Source organism: Callithrix jacchus, chromosome 9, assembly GCF_049354715.1.
Source record: "Callithrix jacchus isolate 240 chromosome 9, calJac240_pri, whole genome shotgun sequence".
Taxonomy (NCBI): domain Eukaryota; kingdom Metazoa; phylum Chordata; class Mammalia; order Primates; family Cebidae; genus Callithrix; species Callithrix jacchus.
Genome location: NC_133510.1, coordinates 83340285 through 83362800, shown reverse-complemented (window position 1 = coordinate 83362800; position 22516 = coordinate 83340285). Strand labels below are relative to the sequence as shown.

Genomic DNA, 22516 nt, shown 5'->3' with positions numbered 1-22516 from the left:
TATTTTCATTCTTCATTCAGAGTTATGATTAATTGAATAAATATATATTTTTTGTTTTAAATCCATGTCTTTTTAGTGAAAATTTCTACCAAAAGTTGCTTTTGTTTCACTATTCTTAATTCATTTTGCATTTAAAAATCTCTCCCTAACTATATATATATATTTGAAGAAACACATCATTGCAAATTTATTAAGTGCTGTGAAACTCACATTTTTAAACGTTTGTACAGATACCATTGGTGCCTGACCCACATCGTCTAAGTACTCAACATTCCCATGCAAGGAGATGGTTTGCTACTACAAGCACCTGCCACTCTCCCCTGAGTGTCTCCTGCGTGCAGGCTGGAAGCATTGGAGAGTCCCCAGAAACATCCGTCAACCAATAACTAACCAGAGTTGGTGAATAAATACCTCAGCTCCCTCACCCCTCAAGAGGGATAATAATGATATGTGTTTTGTGATGTCCACCTAAAGATAGTTTTAAACCATAACTGGCTATATTGGGTTTGGGTGGATATTTGTGAATTCTTGCCTTATTTTAAATCTGATGCCAGTATTGGTTTCAAATACCTGCTCCAACAATTACTAGTTATGTTATCATGTACAAGACTTAATTTTTCTGTGCCCTAGTTTCCTAGTTTGGAAAATACATGTAAATTAAGTTCACATATGTAAAAAGATTTTGAGGTCTCTGGCTTTAGTAAGCAATATGTAAGTATTGGTTACTATCATTAGTATGATAATTACTATTTCTAGTTTATTTTGTTTAACTCAAGCTGTTCCTATCCATATTGTTCTACAATTGATACTGGTATAAGGAAGGGATTTTTTCCATTATTTCCAAAAGAATATTCTCTTTACTGTGCTCAAAGATGGATAAACTATATTTTGCTAAAATATAGTGGTCATGAATATCTAGATTTTCAATCCAAGTCTGGATTTCTAGTTCTCAATTCAAGATTCCAAACAAGTATCTAATACAATGACCATAATAATTCAGTTTTCATATAATTATGCAAAAAATTTCTAACCATGCCTACATTTCTGACATTATTCCTTGTAACTCCCCTTCATACATCCTATGTGCAGTCCAGATATTCTCTTGGTATCCCTTCCCCTCAATTTTATACCATTCCAGACATTCTTCCTACAACAGAAATTTTACTTATTCTGTAATACCTGATTCAAATGTTAACTATCCTATTGATCTTACTCTGTTCTTCTAAAAAACAATTTCCTTTCTCTGTAAAATCAAATTTCCAAGGACAAATCATCTTCTATGTTATATTATGACAATATAAGTCCCTGAATTAAGGATACAAGCATTTGGGTTCATATATACTTGAGGGTTGGGGCAGGATTAACACTTGGCTTACTAGATGTCCCTCATAACATTATTCATAGTAAACATTAAATAAATCATGTTAAATGTAAAATTGTGGGTGAATTCAGATTAAGATACACAGAAAGCAAAATATGAATATTTTGGTTTTATTGTGAGAGAATATCTGAATTGAATACATTTTCCCACTAAATTATTAAGAAACTGAGAATTCTCAAGAGATCCTAACTCAAAGCTTTAAATATATATGATCAATAGATTCATCAACAAAAAGCACATGAGTCTAAGCAAAAGCCATATTAGATCACCTAACATTATAAATTAACAGGTGCACTTTGTTAGAAAGTTAGAGAAATGAACAATAAAATTGCTCTTGTGTACTCAAGTAATTGATAAATAGGCACACACTTTAAGAAAAAGAGATGGAATCTGTTTTGGTTTGATTTTCTTCTGTATCACTCTTTTTTATCTAAACCTAATCACTTTGTAGAATCTGTTCTTCACATTTATGTTTATATAACATAAGAAATAAGGCTTCTCGTGGTCCCGTTTTTATGTAATTTCTAGTCTGTACTTAAGTCACAATCATTTGTGAGTTGAAATCTTGAAATACCTAATCAGGAATGCTCAAATTGAGAAGATATTTTGAGATAAATTACCTATTTCAAATAAAAATTAGATATTTCCTTCTTCATTGTTGTCTGTAGTATGCTTATCATTGCTTTGGTTCTTAGTCTCATGTTGTATAGGTGTATTTATCCCTTAGGTATTGGCTGCATTCTAAATTGTATTTTTCTTTGAAGTTTTAAATTTTAATGTTTATATAGAACAAAATATGAATTTAAATAATTTATACAGAGAATTAGAAAAGAAAATGGGACATACTGTAAGGAAAATGCACTAACTTATCACTGAAGAGGTATAGTTAAATTCCTAATGATAAAAACTGTTTGATTAAATTAGCATCAAAACCTCACAGAAATTGATGTGCATGAAAATCAGTAACGTATTTCAGTAGTGCTAGTTTCAAATGAAGTGATCCATGGAGCTACTCAAACAAACTTAAATAAAAAATCTTCTATCAACATTTTTAACACTTTTAAAAACACTGTTAAATGGAAAACATTTTTAGACTGTAAGATATTCTCATTCACTTATGAGAGTGAAGGTTATTGTCAGACTATATTCAGTTCATTACTGAATAAATCAATTTGGGAACTGTCCAGATTTCAATAAGATAACTGACTAATTTCCAACAGAAAGGGTTAAACACTTTATTACATGAATCTTAACTGTCTTAAATCCTACATATTTTGGTTGAAAAGGGTCTTATTTCATGTCTGGACTCATTTCTTTAAAGCCTATCAAAAACTTAAATTCCACTCAGATTACTCTTGATGGATCTAGAAAGGAAGCATTTATTTATGTTGGCAGTGGTGATTGAAGACCATATTGTCACAGAGACTCAGCTTTCCCTCAAGGTCAATTAGTTGAAATCTACAGGGAATTAAAATACAGTCCTAATAGAGAGCTACAGATGATAGCCTATAGCTGAGCACCTTCAACCAGCACTACCAGTGGCATGGGACAAACTGAGAACCTTTTATTTCTACTTCCCAGTGATGTTAGGTTAAAAATAAAAAAAAATCTCAAATTTGTTGATTGATGTAAAAATATGTATTTGTATCCCATAGCTTGTACTTGCTACTTAGATTAAATCTGTGAAGAATGTAGCTCTCTGGTAGATTACATTTTTGAAGAATCTAGCTCTCTGGTAAAATATTAATATTTCCAAGTTTTGCATGCTACTGTGAGCTTTCATTTTATGTATTTCATCAAGTCACTGATGAATCATAAATTACTTCTACATCTACAATTATCTATCAATTATCCAAAACATCTACTTTAATGCTTTTAAAGATGCCTTAATTTTTGTTATTTCCTATTATTTTTCTTTATTTTGGGTTTGAAAGTAATCTTTCACATCCTTCTTTATTCTTTTACCAAATCATTGATGTTTGTGCAGTGCCCAATATAAATTCAATATAAATTTAAAATATCCTAATCCATGGTTGGTACTATACAGCTGATTCTAAAACTTTATAACTTTATAAGAGAAACATGCCATTTGAACAAGTGAGTAATAGAATTTTTTTTCTCGAGACGGAGTCTTGCTCTTTTTTTTTTTTTGAGATGGAGTTTCGTTCTTGTTACCCAGGCTGGAGTGCAATGGTACAATCTCAGCTCACTGCAAAATCTCTGTCTCCTGGGTTCAGGTGATTCTCCCACCTCAGCCTCCCAAGTAACTGGGATTACAGGCACCTGCCACTATGTCCGGCTAATATTTGTATTTTCAGTAGAGACAGGGTTTCTCCATGTTGGCCTGGATGGTCTCAAACTCCTGACCTCAGGGGATCCACCCACCTCAGCCTCCTGAAGTGCTGGGATTACAGGCATGAGACACTGCACCTGGCCATATAATACTTCTTAAATCAGAAAAACAATAGCAAATGATATGTATTACTTTCTCAACATGTCTCCTTATATGTGTAGGACAAATCAGTTTAAAAGGAACATTACATTTGAAAGATAGCCCTTTGGAGGCAATGTCTCTTCCTTTCTGGTCATACTATTCCCAGTGTCTAAAACAGTGCCTAGCATTTGAGTGATACCCAATTGTTATTTATTTTTATTTACAAGATGAAATAACCTTTTAGATGAGAAGTGAATGCAACATTCTTCCTGATGTCAAACAGCTGAGAGGTATGATCCCCAGTGTGGCAAAAGTTGAGTTTTCCTTATTGCTAAGCCTTTCCACATTAGCACATTTGAAGAAAAGTTGTTGCCAGAAGTCTTCTTTTGTCAGTCAGGTATTCTAAATGAAAACCATGGAATTGTTTGCCTACATCAGGGCAAGGGGTAGAAGTTGTAGACTGAGAGGAGAAAGAGACTGATCAAAGCTGTGTGAAGAGATGAATGGGGCTCTCAACACGGATTCAATGAATAGGAGACAGAAGACATTACACAAGCTGAAAAGAAGGCCTTACTCCCTATTAGCCAGCATGGCAGGCAGGTAATAACATTTCTCTGTTAGATGTTAGAAGCAGCCTCAGAAAACTAGATTTGGAACAAGACAGATATACTTTAAATATATGATGTATGTAGACGTGTTCTATAAAGGTTCTGACTAAAGCAAATGACTAAGTTTAGCTCTGTCAGGGTAAGGGCTCTGACTGAGCAGGGTACTATTCACTGATTATAGGAAAGAAAATTGGTGTTACAGTGAAGATTCTGCAAAAATGAAGGCACTTTTTCTCTGAGATATTAATAGCATAAAGCAAGAAAGCGGGAAAGGAAGGAAGGGAGGGAGTCAATGAGGAAAGCAGGGAGGAAGGAGAAAGGAAGAAGAAGAAGAAGAAAAGAAGAAGAAGGAGAAGGAGAAGGAGAAGGAGAGGGAGAGGGAGAAGGAGAGGGAGAGGGAGAGGGAGAAGGAGAGGAAGAGGAAGAAGAAAAGAAGAAGAAGAAGAGAAGAGGAGGAGGAGGAGAAGGAGGAGGAGGAGGAAGAGGAGGAGGAGGAAATAGGTAAAGGATATTTTATGAAGATGAAGAAAGACGTTCAGCAGAGTAGCTCAACCAAATTGCCTCTAAGTCTGGAATGGCCAGAGTTTAACTTTGAGTGCTAGTTAAAAATTGATATTTTATGTGTAATGTGATCAATTAAATATTTAGTTTAACAGTGTTACTTAGACAAATGTTTGAATCCCATCAAGCAGGTCCTCTGAAGGAAATGTATTTTCATAAAAGTATCTTAATTCTGTCAATGGGAACTTGATAACTAGTTAATCTGAAGTTAAAAACAAGGTTACTTATTCCCAAATGCTAAATGTGATTAGAGTAGAAATAGAATGAGCTTCCTCTATTTTAATAATGCTGAGTACTATTCATGGTTGACTAGAATATCAGGAGCCTTGGCCCCATTCAGCCTTATAGCTCATGAAGACAGACTCTTCTTTAGTAAATTGTGTGATTTTGAAATCAAATACCTTTTTAATTCCCTGCCTCCCTTTATATTCCTTCATCCACATTCTTTGCAAGAAGAGATTTGTTATGTTTGGGGCACTCAATCAGTTACTGGGGTCCCTGCTAGTGCTGATATTCTGCTACGGTACTCTCAGAATGTATCCAAAAATGTTTGTGCCAGGATATAGATGGCATTTCTGAGTATCAAGGGAGTGCCTGAAAGCATGCACAGTTGGCTCCCGACTGACGGTGCAGAAATAAAGTTTCCATGAAATATGCCATTCTGTGTATGCACCAGAGAGTCAGAGAACAAGAAATGTCATTGTTTTGGTCCTTACAGGTTAACCACCTACAGTTGCAGAAATGAGCTTGTATGAAATGTAAACATTGTCTCCACCCTCCAGACGTAGAACTCAGCTCTTGTGTCATGTTAATAACAGAACAAGAAGCCTGGACAGAAATCTAAGTGAAAACTTAATTCAAAATCAATCCTAACATAACATGGGAACACAGCAAATTCTCAGGATATGCACATTATGAGTCAATGTGCATTTTGATAAGATTAAGTTTACCATTATCAATAGCATGCAATATTATAAAGGTCACATTGTTAGTAGAAAGTATAGCTTTTTGGGGTAGCTTTGGAAAAATAGCACATTAAACAATAAGATGTTCAGTATTGTGTATTTTAAAATATAGAGCACACCACCTGACAAGATTAAAATAATCACAGCAGAGTTCTGCATTGCCACGGTAACTTACTGGATGACAAAAATCTCCTTGCGTCTAAAGAAAAATGAAGAATATCTGGAAGTAAAGATTCATCATTTGTTTAGTATACAAACACACTGAATTAGTTTTGATTTGTTATCACAAGAACATGAGCATTAAGTATCTCCAACTTCATTTTACATGTAGAACATGTATTTTGGATTCACAAATTTTTGCCATTGTTTGCAAAGACAGCTTAAGTTTAGAACAGAAGTAAAATTAATGACCAGGATTTATCAAAACTTAGACACTTAAAATGTAAACTATTAGAATTGCATATATCAGTCAAAAACTATGAATTCTTATTAAAGCCAAAATAAAAATTGTACTACTAAAAGTTTTTCAGTTTCTGCAAGTTTGAGTCAACACTAAAATGCTATCACTTCTTTGCTTCATATTATGAAACAACAAAGAAATTCAAAGAGTTACCTCTTTCCTTAGACTCACTTTCAACATAGAAAATGCTGCTGAGAAAGAATTACATGGGTCTTTTTCTATTTAAGAAAGTTTACATTGATCTTCTCTAGTATGCTTTTCACACACACACACACACACACGCACACACACACGTATCTTGATACCTCAGAGACAGACCTAGGCTGGCTTGTAGCTCTCCTAATTAGGTGTATGACCTTAGACATTTAGTTAAGCCTGTCCTACCATCATTTTTTAAAAATTCATCTGTAAAATGGGGATAGGAGTACCTACCACTAACGGTTGAAAGAGTTAAGTGAAATCACTACACACAGAGTTTAACATATAGTAGTTGCTCATAAACACTAGCCATTATTTTGTTAGAAAACTCTATATTTTAAAGTAGACTGAGATAGTATTCAATTTTACAAATATAAATCACAATAATAACAATATCAAAGGTATTCTGGTTTACAGTTTACAAAGTGCATATGTAGAATTTTCTTTTGAGCAGTAAGTTTTCTGAAGACATAACCATATATTTAACAACAATTTGACATGTATACTTCTAAAGTTATTGAAGAAAATTATTAAAGAAAGTTTCTCTTAAAATAGAAACTGTTCCAACGCACTAGATTTTTTGCTTTATTTTATTGTGAATTTTAATTCTATTTGTGATTATTGGATTGAGCTTTGACGCTTAAAATAATGTGCCATTACATCACTCAACTAAAATAGGCAGGATAATTAGTATGAAATTGTGTGTAAAATTTTTGAAAAAGAAATGATGTCTAGATGAAACTGAGCATCTGTCAAGTAAGAATATTAGTGATGTTGATTAATGTTGTTTTACTATTCTTTCATGATTTAGTCTACATAGGAGACAAAACTTCCATGACTTAAATGTGGAAAGAAGATAGTTTAAAAAATGCTTATTTAGCAAATAGCATCTTTAGCTTATGAAAATTCTGTTAGGTTATTTAATTACAAGTGATGTAACTCTCATGGGAAGGTAATTGTTTCACAGTAAAACTAGTTAAAGACAATCCACAAGGTGAATCAGTCTCAGTGATCTTAAAGGTACAGGTCTGTCTTACCTATGCGTATCTGTGCCTGCTGATCTTGCCAATAAGAGCTTGTAACCTTTCTAACTTCAATAGGCTACATGGTGGTATTTTGCAGAAGCCATCACAAAATGTTGTTCGGTATATTTATTAAATAACAAAGCCCAAGGGTCATTTCCTAATTTGGTAAGTGTGAAACAGATGAGCCCAAAATATTAAAATCTTTCAAAGAAATATAGTTTTTGTAATCTAAACTTAAACATAAAATGTAAATAATTTTTGTGCCTAATATAATTATCATTCCAATTGAGAATTTAAAACATTAATTTAGTATATCCCTGAATGTTTTCATGGAATTAAAGAGTAATACATCTTTATTTGACTTCTGCTCTCATTTGGGAATAGTACAGAAGAGAAGTCATTTTCAAAAGTTTCGTGAAACAAAGTGGAACATAATTAAATAACTAGAGTTTACAAATAACAAAAATTACACAATGGGATTTAAAAATGTAAATATACAGGCAGAGAGCATAAAATAGCTAAATAATATCTGAAATATGAAACCACAAATCTTCAAGAGGACTTAGTACCAAGCACCATGTTTTTTCTTGTTTTACTTTTGCCTACTAGGTAACTTCCTAAAATTACTCTTTTAATTATTGATTATTATTTAATTATTGATTATTCAATTTAATTATTAATATATTAATTATTGATTAATTATTTGCCAAGTTGGAATAAAAAGTACATGCCTAAGAATCAAGTAGACAAAGCATAGAGAGCATATGTTGGCTGGGTAGCTGTTGTTTTGTGTTTGTTTGTTTGTTTGTTTTTTAACATGGAGTTTTGCTCTTGTTGCCCAGACTGGAGTGCAAAGGTGTGATCTTGGCTCACTGCAACCTCCAACCTCCTGGGTTCAAGTTATTCTCCCGCCTCATCCTCCTGAGTAGCTGGGATTATAGGCATGCGCCACCACACCTGGCTAATTTTTGTATTTTTAATAGAAATGGGGTTTCACCATGTTGGCCAGGCTGGTCTTGAACTCCTAGTCTCAGGTAATTCACCCACCTAGGCCTCCAAAAGTGCTGGGATTACAGACATGAGACATCGCACCTGGCCTATTAGCTGGGTAGATTTAAGAGAAATTATGGCAGTTCTTTCCTGCAGATAACAAAGACATATGGTGGAAGTCTGCCAACAATTTTGGGAGCTAACTCAAACTTCTCCATTCTCACTCCTAGAATCTACAATCAGTTCCCTGTTTAACTTTTAATGGATTTAGATCTTCAAACACCTCAAAACAGGTGAAGAGCTTTAGAACTTCACCAAATGACAGAACCCAATCACATGTACATGCAGCTATTTACAGGACCATTAGTTAATTTTTCTAGTCTTACTGTCTAATGTTTTAGTGACTTTATTAACGTAAAAATATTGCATAAATAGTAAAGCTGGGCACAGATCTCTGTACTGAAGAATTAATACCCAAATCACTTAATTGTTATTTTAATGCATGTCTTTAAGAAGTCCAGCAAAGCATGTTATTATGTGACACTGGAATTACAAACAATTGTGAATACCAGAAACACAACAAACAAGTGAAAAAGTGAAAAGCATGGAAACCAGCATTTCCAATTTTGCTGTTATTAGGGGCAATATATACTAATTCTCTGTGTGTAACAAAATAAAGATTATTTGAAACATTATTTCACTTTTAAACTCTTTTACAAATAATGCAATATGTAAATAAATAAACATAGAAGTAGAAAAATAAATGATGAGGAGTGAAAGTCAAATAAAAAAAACCCTGAATTATAAATAACCGATAGTTATCTGCACATTCCTTGCCCACCTTTTCCATAATCTGAAACTTTTCTGTAGCTGCCATCACAGTCATTGTTAAAAAAAACAAAAACCAAACAAACAAAAAAAAACTTTCTAATTTTTTTTTTTTTTTGAGATAGAGTCTCATTCTGTCACCCAGGCTGGAGTGCAGTGGCACAATCTCAGCTCACTGCAACCTCCACTTCCCTGGTTCAAGAGATTCTTCTACTTCAGCCTCCTGAGTAGCTGGGACTATCGGCACATGCTACCATGCCAGGCTAATTTTATATTTTTAATAGAGATGGGATATCACCATGTTAGCCAGGCTGGTTTGAAACTCCTGACCTCAGGTTATCCACCCTCCTCGGCCTCCCAAAATGCTGGGATTGCAGGTGTGAGCCACCACACCCAGCCTTTTCTAATTTTTTTATATTGGCTGTATTTAGTGTTCAGAAGTAGAGAAAGGGACAAGCTATGAAAATACCTAGTGCTTAGAGGATTGAATTTCACCACAGTCTGCCTAGAATGTAACCTCTTTGATAATACTTTCTTCATTATTGTCTGTCTAAAAACATGACATAATAAACAGCTTTTTCACTTTATTTTATTTCCTGAATACATACTTATTAAGCACTTTTCAGAGGTAACTAAGTAATTTTTTAACAAAATGAAAATGTCCTACCAGTGTTGGGGATGGGGTTGGTCTTAGAAGTTTACATTTTAGTATGAACAGATTCAACTATATTGCTCAAATAGCTAAAAGTAATTGCACTGAGAGATTTGAATTTTATCCCTTGTGCATTTTCAGGTATAGAAGAAAGGGATGAGCCACACAGGCCTGAGGAGGGGCACCAGGAATTGAGAATGGTGTGCAGAAAGGAGGCTGGGAGGATACCACTACAATTCATTTGGCCCACAGGGGGAAAGAAGGAGAAACTTTCTTTGATGATACAAAATAATTTCTTAAGGACTGAGACACAGTCTAGTAGTAGCAGTGCTTGTGTTCCTATGATATGGCTTTACTTAGGTGAGTTACACTGGGTAATACATATTTCCTTTTCTTTTTTTTTTTTCTTTTTTTTTTGAGACAAAGTCTCGCTCTGTCATCCAGGCTGGAGTGCAATGGCATGATCTTGGCTCACTGCAATCTCAGCCTTTCTGGTTCAAGCCATTCTCCTGCCTCAGCCTCCCGAGTAGCTGAGATTATAGGCGCTCACCACTGCGCCCTGCTTATTTTTGTATTTTTTGTAGCGACGGGGTTTTGCCATGTTGGCCAGGCTGGTTTCAACCTCAGGTGATCTGCCCGCCTTGGCCTCCCAAAGTGCTGGGATTGCAGGCGTGAGCCACCACACCTGGCCAATATTTCTTATATAGAAAACTATGTATTGGGTAATTTACATCATCTGACACTTAAATCTTTGGAGTACTATCCATTTGTGGACAGGATCACTGTACTAGAACATGAAGATCAACATCCGTATGTTTACAAAGTCAGTTTTCATATACAAGAAAGCACATTTCCCTGAAATTTAGTGATACCATTGAATAACCTTCATTTTGTAGCATTTGGAAGGCCCTTTCTTATCAGATGACACTTCCCTCTATAGCACGTATTAGATATTTTTAGATAGGCTGGAAATATACTTGCAAAGTTCATCTATTAGAAAAAGTCCAACTTTAATAAGTGACAACTACAAATGAATAGTTCTTTTTAAGTCCAAGACTTTTGATGCTGTATTTTCAAAATTAATATTCTTAAAAAAAATTTTAACAGTGCTGTGCAAGTACCTGGTAACAATTACTTTGTGCTTAGAAGCATTACATATGATTGAATTGTATAAAAACATAAACTTGCTAAAATAGCCGACTGGTCGTTTTTATTAAGAATTTGATGAATTATCTTAATAGACAAAGTTTCATAATTTGCCAACAATTTGAATAATTTATAATACTTTTAAAAGAATTTTTAATTATTTTTCTTTAAAATTATGTACCTATTTCTAATAGGTAACAATGAAACATACTTAGTACACATGTTTTAACTTTTCCTTCTGAAGGTAACTTTTTACTTTATATTTAATTTTTAAATACAAAGTAATTAAAAAATATATACAACTTAGACTTTTATGTAATTTTATACTAAAATAGTTATAAAAGGCTTTTATAAAAATAGACATAAATTATTAAGTAATTACTAATTAATTTAAACTTGTGATTGAAAATGGGGACACTTCCAGAAAAGTTAAATGTAAAAATCTATCATATGAAATTAATTATTAAACATAATGTCAGAGGTTTAATGTGAGAAAATATTTGTCTCAGGAAAATAATCCTGACTGAACATTATAGTCCGAAGTTCATATTTAACTCAAAATATTAGGAAGATTAAGTGATTCTCCGAACACCAGTGAGAAGTGTGTAGAAGACGGAGGTCACCCTTTGAAAGAAGATCTCTGTGACCTGTGTAAATTGGAGCCCCACAAACACTTCCAACAAGCATAGATCAGAATAGGGTCATGGCTCCAGGCCCTCTGGACCACAGTTCACCCAGAGGAGTGTGCTCACCGCGTTAATCTCTCGTCCTTCAGTTCCAGGTCTGCCACTGTAATGAGCTGATCCAGCTTCAATTTAGTGTCAATAATTTCTGCATCTCGAGGAGAGTATGTACCACCTTCTTTCTGCTTTTGTCGAATTCTAAAATTAGTGCAGTAAAGTCCAATAAGGGAGTATCACAGAAAGTACATAAAATTAGGTTTAGTTTTCTTTTCAAGTAAAGACATTTATACAAATAATTTCTTAGTTAAAATCACCTCTCTGAATATGTTGCAAATTTATAGCTACTCAACTTTTTTTCTTGTTTTAATTCCATAGAACTTATTGTACTTTCTTTTTTAAATAAGTTATTGGAATGAAAAAGATAATGCACCATTGTTGTCACATATATGAAAATTTTTACATGCATGAAAATACATAAAAATTGTTTTCAAACTATCTTATTAAATTTTTAAAAAATATTGTGAGTAGATATTATCTTTACAATCAGAAAACTCAGGTTCAAAATAAAAGTCACATGAATCTCAGAATCAAATCAGATTCCTTTCATCTTAAGCCCTTTACATGCTTGTTTCTCCATGACACAATAGGGTATATTACGAAGTAATGTTTAGCTATTCTATTTTTCACATTTCAAATATTTAGTATTTCTCAAGAGCTGGGTATCAAGGATGATATAGAAAGTATAAAACATGTTCCCTACCCTCAAGGACATTACAATTTAGTTGAGAGGCAAGATTTAAATGCAGAAAAAGCATAAACAGAGAAAAACGATTCAAATTACAAATCATAAGACAGTGCCTGATTAGTTATATAAGTTGTAGTTATCATTATTTAGAGGAAGTAAAGAAGTAGAATTTGACTTGGATGTTCCAGGATAAGAAGGAGGAAGAAGCGCATTTCAGGTTGACTGAACAAAAGCAGAATGTATAAAAAGCCCAAGGAATGTTCAGGTGAGAACAGATCCCTTTAGCTACTGTGTAGGGCAGTTGTAGGGAATAAGGAGGACCATTTCCTGCTCACATAAGGAGTTCATCTTGTAGAGAAATGAGAAGTCAGAGAAGATTTTAGAGCAGGGAAATTATATAAATGTGGCCAGTGCATACTTCTTAGGGGAAAGGAGCAAATTTCATACAGTATAGCATTCAAAGTACCTAGAATAATGACCCTCTTACTGTATTCTGGCTAAATCTTGAACAGTATGTGGGTACAGAGAAAATATATTTTTTCAAGAGCCTTTCAAATGATTTATTAAAATGATATTTTACGGGAGTCAAGATGAAACATGATACATGGCATTTAGAATACAGAACTACATTCTTCAGTTGAAATAAAAATGGTCTATTGGACTATTTAGGAAATTGGTAGAAGGGTTATCTTTACAAACACAAGGTTCCTTTAACATGGCAATCTGACTTACGAAGCTAGATTTTGAGGTCAGAAGTAAGATTTCTGATGAGGTCCTATAAATAATAAGGAAATTAGAATGCTGATGCTGAGAATGGAAAGATAGAGTTGGAAAATTCAGCACAGACACGTTCATAAAGTAAGCATAAGAAGGGGGTCTAGTATATAAGGAACTGGACATTTTACAAATGTTGTTCTCATTGTAAAAAGATTTCTTTCTGTATAAACTTTAATATTTAGACCTGATTGAGATATTTTAAATTAAACCTATCAGAGTTACAAATAACTTTAAAAGACAGATGGCCTGAAAGCTTCTGCTTTTGTGTTTTCACTTTATCGTCTTTCATTGTCTCCAAACCTCATCTTTTTTGCCCTGCTCTTTGATTTTGGAGCTGGAACCTATATTTCTCCTTTGCCAGCTGGCAGAATGTTAGGCTTTGTCAATAGAGCGCACTAGAGTGACCATGTGAGGCAGAGGAAGAGGAAAATCCTGCCCTTTTGGGATCCAGTCCTGCATTATTACTCATTGAGAGTCCAGCAATTCACTTGGATGAGCTCTTGTTGCCTCTGAAGTGAACATTCTGCCCATTCCATTGGTGAATGATTCCAAGTAGTACCAGCTCACCTACACCATTCAGCAAGAATGGGATGCTTTTATTACCAATTCCAGCCTGCCTACCATCTAATAAAGATGGGTAGCTTCTACGAAACAGCTCTAGCTCCTTCCCTCTGTCATATTTCTTTGCTAACTGATAGGTGATAGGTTACATGTGCTCGCATTAGTGATTCCATGTAAATCTTGGGAGACAACTTCTTTCAGTTCTTAGTTCCTTTACTGTCCTCTCTCCTTCCAATTAAAGCAAGTAGCTGCTTTGTTGTGTTTGCTACTTCTGGACTCTTAGATTCCTCTTTTACTCTGTTTAGTAGTTAGCCATTTCTCTAGTTAACAATTCTTCAAATTAAATGTCTTCTGTTCAAATGGCAGGGTTTCTTTTTTTTATGGCTAGATTTAGTCAATCCACAATGCATATACACTTTAAAATATCATATTGTACATGATAATTACATTTTTATCTGTCTATTAAAAATATAAAAAGTAAAAGTGTTTCCCATTCAAGTAACTGTTGTGGCTTCTGTCTCCTGATTGGACTGTGACTGATACAATGCCCATAAAGCGTCCTGGAATGTAAGCACAAATAAATCTTACCTTGCAAATGCAAAAATAGCTGTTCCAAGGAGAATGATTGAAAGAATACACAAAGTGACGGAGAGAATGATCTCTACAGTTCTTTCTGAAAGTCCTTCCCCTAGAGAAGAGGGATAACATGATAATTAAATATTAGGATGGAATACTATTTTGGATCCCAAACTACCAAAAAAAATTTCTTGGCATAAGAAAATATTCTTTGCTGAAGAATAATAGCAAAATGTAGCAACTTGCTTGTTCCTCTTCTATACTTTTTAAATTGGGGGCTCAGTCCTAGGTCCTCTTGTTTTTTTATTTAAACTCACTCACTGTGTGAGCTCATCTAGCCTCACAGTTTTAATTTCATCTATATCATGATGACTACTTAGATTTTATCTACCAAACTTCAGACTTATATATCTAACTGCCTACTAGACATCTTTATTTAGAAGTATGCTTAAAATGTTAAAATCGGTATGTCCAAAATTGAATGCGTACACTTCCCTCCTTTATACTGTATCCTTCCACTTCTCAGTTGATGGACGGTCCCTTGCTCTAGCTGCTAAGGCCATAAACCCTGGAGTCATCTTTGACTCTTTCGTAGAACACATCCAAAACAAACGAGGAAATTCCGTAGGCTCTATCTTCGACATATTTGTAGTTTTCACCAAAGAAACCAGGGAACCTTGGAAAGATGGTAATTCCAAAGTGGGAGTAAGGAACAAAACAAATTCAAGACATATAATGGTGCTAGATATCTAGGAAGCTACTGGTATAAAAGAAACAAATGATCCTACTGAAGGGGCTCCTACTGGCCAAAGAGGGAAGAATGTAAGACTTATATTGAATAAAAATAGAAATTGATTGGAAATAAAAAATAATATTATTTAATAAAATAAAATAACAAGAGTGCTGATTTTTTTTAACTTTTGTCTTAGATTTGGAGGTCACATGTGAATGTTGGTTATACAGATAAACTCGTGTCATGGGGGTTTGTTGCACAGGTTATTTCATCACCCAGGTATCATGCCTAGTATCAAATAGTTAAAAAGTACTAATTTGTAAACACTCGCTATAACTAGACCATCCCCTTGGTATAAATATTCATAATTAATTTGTAATTAAAATGTATATTTTTCTGGCTTTCTTATATGAACTACATTTTATGAATTTAAAAAAATTGTCCTCGTCAAGGAAATAAAGATTGTTATTAGAAGAGAATTTTGTTGAATAAATGTTAAAGGAGTGATAAAATTAGAAATTAATAATTGGTATTTCTAGTGAAATAGTTGATTCACAAACATAAATGTATTCTCAAATGATTAGGAGGAAGGTTAATCAGGTTTTGGACATTTGCAGGATGACAAAATACCACTCTATAGATTATTTGCTGGTTATAAGCGGTAAAAACCAACTTTCCACAGAAGGATCATGCTGTTGCTGCTGCCACCACGCCTACTGATCAATTTTAGCATCACATGTAACAATCAGATATTCTACACTTCCTGATGGAAGGTATTTTGATCTAGTCAGCAAGACCTATAAAGTACTTCTGACAAAAATGTCAAACCTCTAGATCTTATTTCTAATCTATAAGAAAGTGGTGGAAAGAAAAAAAAAAAAACACTAATGGACATCAAGAGAAAGCATTCAGACAGATCCAGAATATGGGGCTGCCTACATGACAACTTATCTGATTGCCTCAGTGAGTCTATGGCATGGGGGAAAAGAAAGAAGAAAAGAAAATCTTTAAAAAAAAATTAGAAGAAACAGAATAATCGAAGATAATGTGTAAATGCTTATTTGGATGCTGATTCAAATAAATTAACTATAAAAAATCAAAGGGTGATCTGAAGACATATAAACAAGTAGCTTAAATAATATCAATAACATTGTTAAGTTTAACTGCAGCAATATAATAAAAACATACTTGTTAGAGAACGTACTAAAATATTAGGGGTGGAATATGCTTTCTGTTTTATTTTACTTCAGAAATAAGTGAACAAATGCCTAAATAAAACAAATGTGGCACAAAATATTAATTTTTATTAAATCTAGTTAGTAGGTATGTGGGGGTTCATGATATTATTTTTTCTACTTGTATATGTTCCATTCACTTTGTTCCACCTTTGCTGCTAGTACCCTGTTCCAGTCCACCATCCTGTCTTGCATAAATTATAAACTTGGCAAGTCTTCATGTATCCACCTTTGTCCTTATTCCACCTATTTTCAATATACAAGCAAGGACAATCCTTTCAAAACATTATTTCTCTGCTTAAAATCCTCCTCATCTCTCACAGAAAAAAACCAATGTCCTTCCAATGGCCTGTGTGATCTGGTCCTTCATTAACTGTCTGGCCCCCTGTTACCCCTCTGATTTCCCTTCCAGTCCCCACCTTGCTTGCTCACTCCTAGAAAGCCAAATTAGATTAGCCTCTTTATTGATGAATAACACTTGACCTTTCTTGACACAGCACTTTTGCAGCAGCTTCTTCCTCTGCCTGCCTTTGCATTCCTTTGTTTTCCTTGATATATCTTTCTGGGTAGCCACTTCATTTCCTTTAAGGATTTGCTGAAACACCTATTATGTGCTGAATACATGTGTTTTCCCCAAATTAATTTGTTGAAACCCTAATCTCCAGTGTGGCTGCATTTGGAGTAAGAAACTAATTTAAGTTGAATGAGGTCATAAGGGTGGGGCCCTGATCTGATTCGATTAGTGACTTTATAAGAAGAGACACAGAGAGCTTATTCTCTCCCACCTCCTCTGTCACTCATTCCTTTCCTCTCTTCCTCCCCATGCCATACTCTCTCCATCTTCATTCATGCACCAAGGAAAGGCCATGTGAGGACATTTCAAGAAGGCAACCATCTGTAAGCCAGAAAGAGAGCCCTCACCTAACCTTGATTTCAGATTTCCATCCTTCGGAACGGCGAGAAAATAAACTATTGTTTAAGACATCCCAACTATTACATATTGTGATGGCAGCCTGAGCAGACTAACACAGCACCCTATTTAAAATGGAAAGAGACACAACTCCCTGCATTTTCTGCCACTCCATCCCATATCCCACTCTTCCTTCACTCTGTTTTACTTTTTTTCCTCCACAACTCTTATTTTCTTTTAACATATAATTCACTTATTTATTATTCTTATTGTTTATTCTCTGCCCCCTTGAGTACAGGGATTTTTATTTTATACAAAACTATTCCATGTTCTGAGAAAAGTACTGGGGACATAGTAAATGTTAAATAAATACTTTCTAAACTTACTAATGAACAAATATATTGATTTTGAAAAAGATTAAAAGTGTTCATGGTTGAAGATCAAGCATGAAGCAAATAAGAATATAAACATTATTAATAATTTCTTTTAAGCACAACAACTAATAATTGTAACCAGTTTTAAATTACATGATTTGTAATGTCACTGAGAAAAGTATTACAGTCAAATGACAAACTAGGTTATCTATCTGTAAAATAGGCAAGTATTAATCCTTCATCTTTTTATCATGTATTGGTACAAATAAAATATTACCAATATGAACGGGTTCCTGTGGCTATCCTGTATGGTGGATTTGAATAAATACTGAATTCAAAACAGTTATCAACCCTTGATGGTCTGCTAGAATCTCCAGCTAAATTTTAAAAAAATGGGGAAACAGCATGTATCACATAAAGTATTTTAGATACACTTTTTTATACATTAAAATATAAATGGTTTGATTTATGAATTTTTACATGATGACTCTAACTGGATATGCTTGGGAAAGGAGACATGAAGATGAATAAAGAATCCTCTTTATCAGGTAATAATGAATCACTGGGCCTCAGAACACTGGGAAAAAAAATGTTCTCATAGACCACACAAAAATTTTTTTTCAGATTAGATTACCATTTCGAAGCACTGGCCAAGTGAGGAAGTGACATATAATATATTAATAAACAATATGTAATCCTTTGGGCACATGAATTACAAAAGTGTCACTAAGAGAGGACAAAATGTTCCCTGATTATCAAGTACACTTTCTGATTCACTGCTATGCTTGGACTCACAGAGCATTCACAGTACAGAATGATGTCACTCCTCTAAATCCTTTATTAGAAAATGGAATTCTTTTACTTAAAAGTGTAAACATGATTCTTTTTGTAATAAGCACAGTCATTTCTGACTAGACTTAAATCCTGTGACAAATCATGTTAAGTTGTTCTGTTTACATGATAAATTGTACTACTATAATTTGGCAAATCATAACTCTAAAGCACTAATTTTTCATAAGTATCACCTTCTGGCTGAAGTTATCATTATTTAAATACAGCATATGTATCCAACTTTTTAAATCTGTTTTTAACCCTGTTCTCTAAGAAGATGCTCAAATTCGATGAGATAGAAAGCTTATAGTACAATGCCTGGCTCCTGATATAGATGCATAAAAATGAAGAATATTTTCTTCCTTCCTCTCCTCCTTCTTTCTCCCCCTCTTTCTCCTTCTCTTTCTTCTTCTTGTTATTATTATTATTACAAAAAATGAGTTCTTATAACAGGACTAAAGCATAGGGGGTTCATCTTCTCTTTTGGCCCAGTGCTAGTCACCTGGGATACTCAAACACTGCACAAAGAATTATTCAATTTCATAATTCAAGAAATAAAATTAGGAGGAATAAATGATAAGCATTTGAGGTGATGAATTTGTTAATTAACTTGGTTCAATCATTTTACATAGTATACATATATAATGGCATCACTTTGTTCCCCATAAATATATACATGTATAATTTGTCAAGTGTCAATAAAATTTTAAACATATAGATTAAAACACCCTATTGGGATGAATGTCATTTTCATCTACATAGGAAGGTAAAAATTTAAAAGTAGCTAGTAAAGTGCTTACCAGGGTGTAAGAAAAGGTCACATTATTCAGTGTTAAAAAAAAATAAAAAGAAATGATATATTTGCACACAAAAACAACACATGCTCATCTGTGAATGCTAACCTCAAAGGCCAAGACAAAAGTGTGAGAAAAGCAAGCAGCTAGAAATAAATCAAAAATATCAAGAAGAGAAAATGGTATAGCAAAGATAGGAAGTATGTGGGAGCAGAAACATCACCCATAGTAACAAACTGGGAGCTACTTGGGCACTTAGTGATTTGCAGGCAGTGTGCGCAATTGTTACAAGTACAGCACTGACTGGGGTCACGCTGCCTGGGTCTGAAGGCAGGTTCTGCCACCACATTTGGGATGGTTAAAAACCTTGATCAAGGGGGGATTCAAGATGGTGCAGTAAGAACAACTCAGGATTGCAGCTCTCAGTGAACGCGCAGAGGGTGAGTCAAAGCCGCATTTCCAGACGGATCTTTATTGCCCACAGAACGGGGAAATTCCCAGGTGTAGAAGAGACACGGGACACTAGCGCAGCTGTTTTGGCTGCAGTGGCTGCTTCGGTGGGTGCCACGGAGCAGCGGCACTCTGCAACACTCCACATAAAACACACTGGTCCGGGTGCCCTGTTAAACCGGCAATCTGAGATTTGGGAGGGCAGATTAGCATATCCATCTGATTAAACGGGACTGATTAAACAGTGAGCCAGACCAGGAGATTCCTAGGAAGTGGCATTTGAGCCAGCGCAGTGGGTTGCTGCACGGAAAATCACACAGATCCCGGTGCCCTAACACCAGGTGACTGAAACACCTGGGAGAGAGCCAACCATTCAACTTAAAAAAAATAAATAAAAAAAGGTGCTCTGAGGCAAGGAGCAGGTGAGCAGGCTCGGTGGGTTTCACCCCCATAGGGAAAACAAAACGGCGATTTGAAATGCTCTGGGTGGAGAGTTTCACTGTGGGCACAGCTGAACCCAGGATGGTGCAGCTAGGTGGGGGAGGGGCATCTGCCATTACCGAGGCAATCTGCCCCTATTGAGGTACACTCCCATTGCTGATGCAGCCTGCCATTGCCGAGGCAACCCGCCATAACAGAGAGACTCCGCAACAGGGTGGAGACAGTGGCTGCATGGCAGAGCCTGCAGCAACAGGGCAGACCCCTCGCCAGCAGGGCAGAGCCTCGGCAGACAAATAGTGACTAGATTGCCTCCTAGCTGGGCAGGATAGTGCAACGGACACTCATAAAGAAAGCCCCAACTCCCCGAGACAGAGCATCTGAGGAAAAAAGGGGGTTTTATGAGTTCTGCTGCAGCAGACGTAAACGCAGCAGCCTAACAGCCCTGAATGAACAATAGAGCTCACAGCACAGCACTTGAGCTCCTATAAAGTACAGAGCGTCTCCTCAAGCAGCTCCCTGACCCCAGTATATCCAAAGAGTCACCTCAAAAAGGACTGATCAGACAGATATTTGGCAGGCATCATTCTGGGACAAAGATAGCAGAAGAAGAAACTGGTAGCATAACTCACTGTTCCACAGCTGCTACAGGTGTACCCCAGACAAGCAGGGCCTGGACTGGACCTCAGCAGTCGTACAGCAGAGGGACTAGACTGGTAGAAGGAAAACAAATTAACAGAAGTACCTCATCATCAACAATCTGGGCGTCCACTCAGAGACCCAATCTAAAAGTCAGCAACTACTCAGATGACAGGTGGATAAATCCACAAAGATGGGAAGAAACCAGTGCAAAAAGGAGGAAAACGCTCAAAACCAGAACACCTCGCCTCCTACAAAGGACCAAAACTCCTCACCAGCAAGGGAACATAGCTGGATGGAGAATGACTGTGATGAAATTATGGAATTAGACTTCAGAAGGTGGGTAATTAGAAACTTCTGTGAGCTAAGTTCTAAATCAATGCAAAGAAACTAAGAACCTTGAAAAAAGATTTGAAAAAAGATTAGAGGAAATGATAACAAGAATGGATAACTTAGAGAGGAATATGAATGAATTGAAGGAGCTGAAAAAACACAACACGAGAACTTCGCGAAGCATGCACAAGTTTCAACAGCCGAATTGACCAAGCAGAAGAAAGAATATCAGAAGTCGAAGATCAACTCAATGAAATAAAACAAGAAACTAAGATTAGAGAAAACAATACAAAAAGGAATGAACAAGTCCAAGAAATGTGGAACTATGTGAAGAGAACTAACCTACGTTTGATAGGTGTACCAGAAGGTGATGAAGGAAAGAATTCAAGTTGGAAAACACTCTTCAGGATATTATCCAGGAAAATTTCCCCAACCTAGCAAGACAGGCCAACACTCAAATCCAGGAAATACAGAGAACACCACAAAGATACTCCACAAGAAGAGCAACCCCAAGGCACATAATTGTCAGATTCACCAGGGTTGAAATGAAGGAGAAAATACTAAGGGCAGCCAGAGAGAAAGGTCAGGTCACCCACAAAGGGAAGCCCATCAGACTCACAGCAGATCTCTTGGCAGAAACTCTACAAGCAAGAAGAGAGTAGGGGCCAATATTCAACATCCTTAAAGAAAATAACATTCAATCCAGAATTATATATCCAGCCAAACTGAGCTTCATAAGTGAAGGAAAAATAAAATCCTTTGTGAACAAGCAAGTACTCAGAGATTTTGTCACCACCAGGCCTGCTTTACAAGAGCTCCTGAAAGAGGCACTACACATAGAAAGGAACAACCAGTACCAGCCATTCCAAAAACACACTAAATGCTAAAGAGCATCAGCAAAATGAGGAATCTACATCAACTAATGGGTAAAACAGCCAGCTAGCATCAAAATGGCAGTATCAAATTCACACATAACAAAATTAACCCTAAATGTAGATGGGCTAAATGGACCAATCAAAAGACACAGAATGGCAAATTGGATAAAAAAACCAAAACCCATCAGTGTGCTGTATCCAGGAAACCCATCTCACAGGCAAGGATACACAAAGGCTCATAATAAAGGGATGGAGGAAGATTTACCAAGCAAATGGAGAGCAAAAAAAAGCAGGAGTTGCTATTCTCATCTTCG

The 22516-nt window shown here is 35.4% G+C and overlaps 1 protein-coding gene and 1 long non-coding RNA gene across 2 annotated transcripts in view; one reads left to right on the top strand and one right to left on the bottom strand.

Moving 5' to 3' along the window:
- LOC103795341 (uncharacterized) overlaps nt 1-2036 on the top strand; it is a 67051-nt gene extending 65015 nt beyond the window's left edge. Inside the window, exon 5 of the long non-coding RNA XR_013522362.1 lies at nt 231-2036. This is a non-coding gene — a long non-coding RNA (uncharacterized LOC103795341). The remainder of the gene's footprint in view (nt 1-230) is intronic.
- The window catches only part of PTPRQ (protein tyrosine phosphatase receptor type Q), a 233478-nt gene that overhangs the window by 33780 nt on the left and 177182 nt on the right, over nt 1-22516 (bottom strand). Inside the window, exons 37-38 of the mRNA XM_035257125.3 lie at nt 14603-14702; nt 12001-12129 (exon numbers count right to left, since the gene is read on the bottom strand). Coding sequence (XP_035113016.3) covers nt 12001-12129; nt 14603-14702 — 229 coding nt within the window. The remainder of the gene's footprint in view (nt 1-12000; nt 12130-14602; nt 14703-22516) is intronic.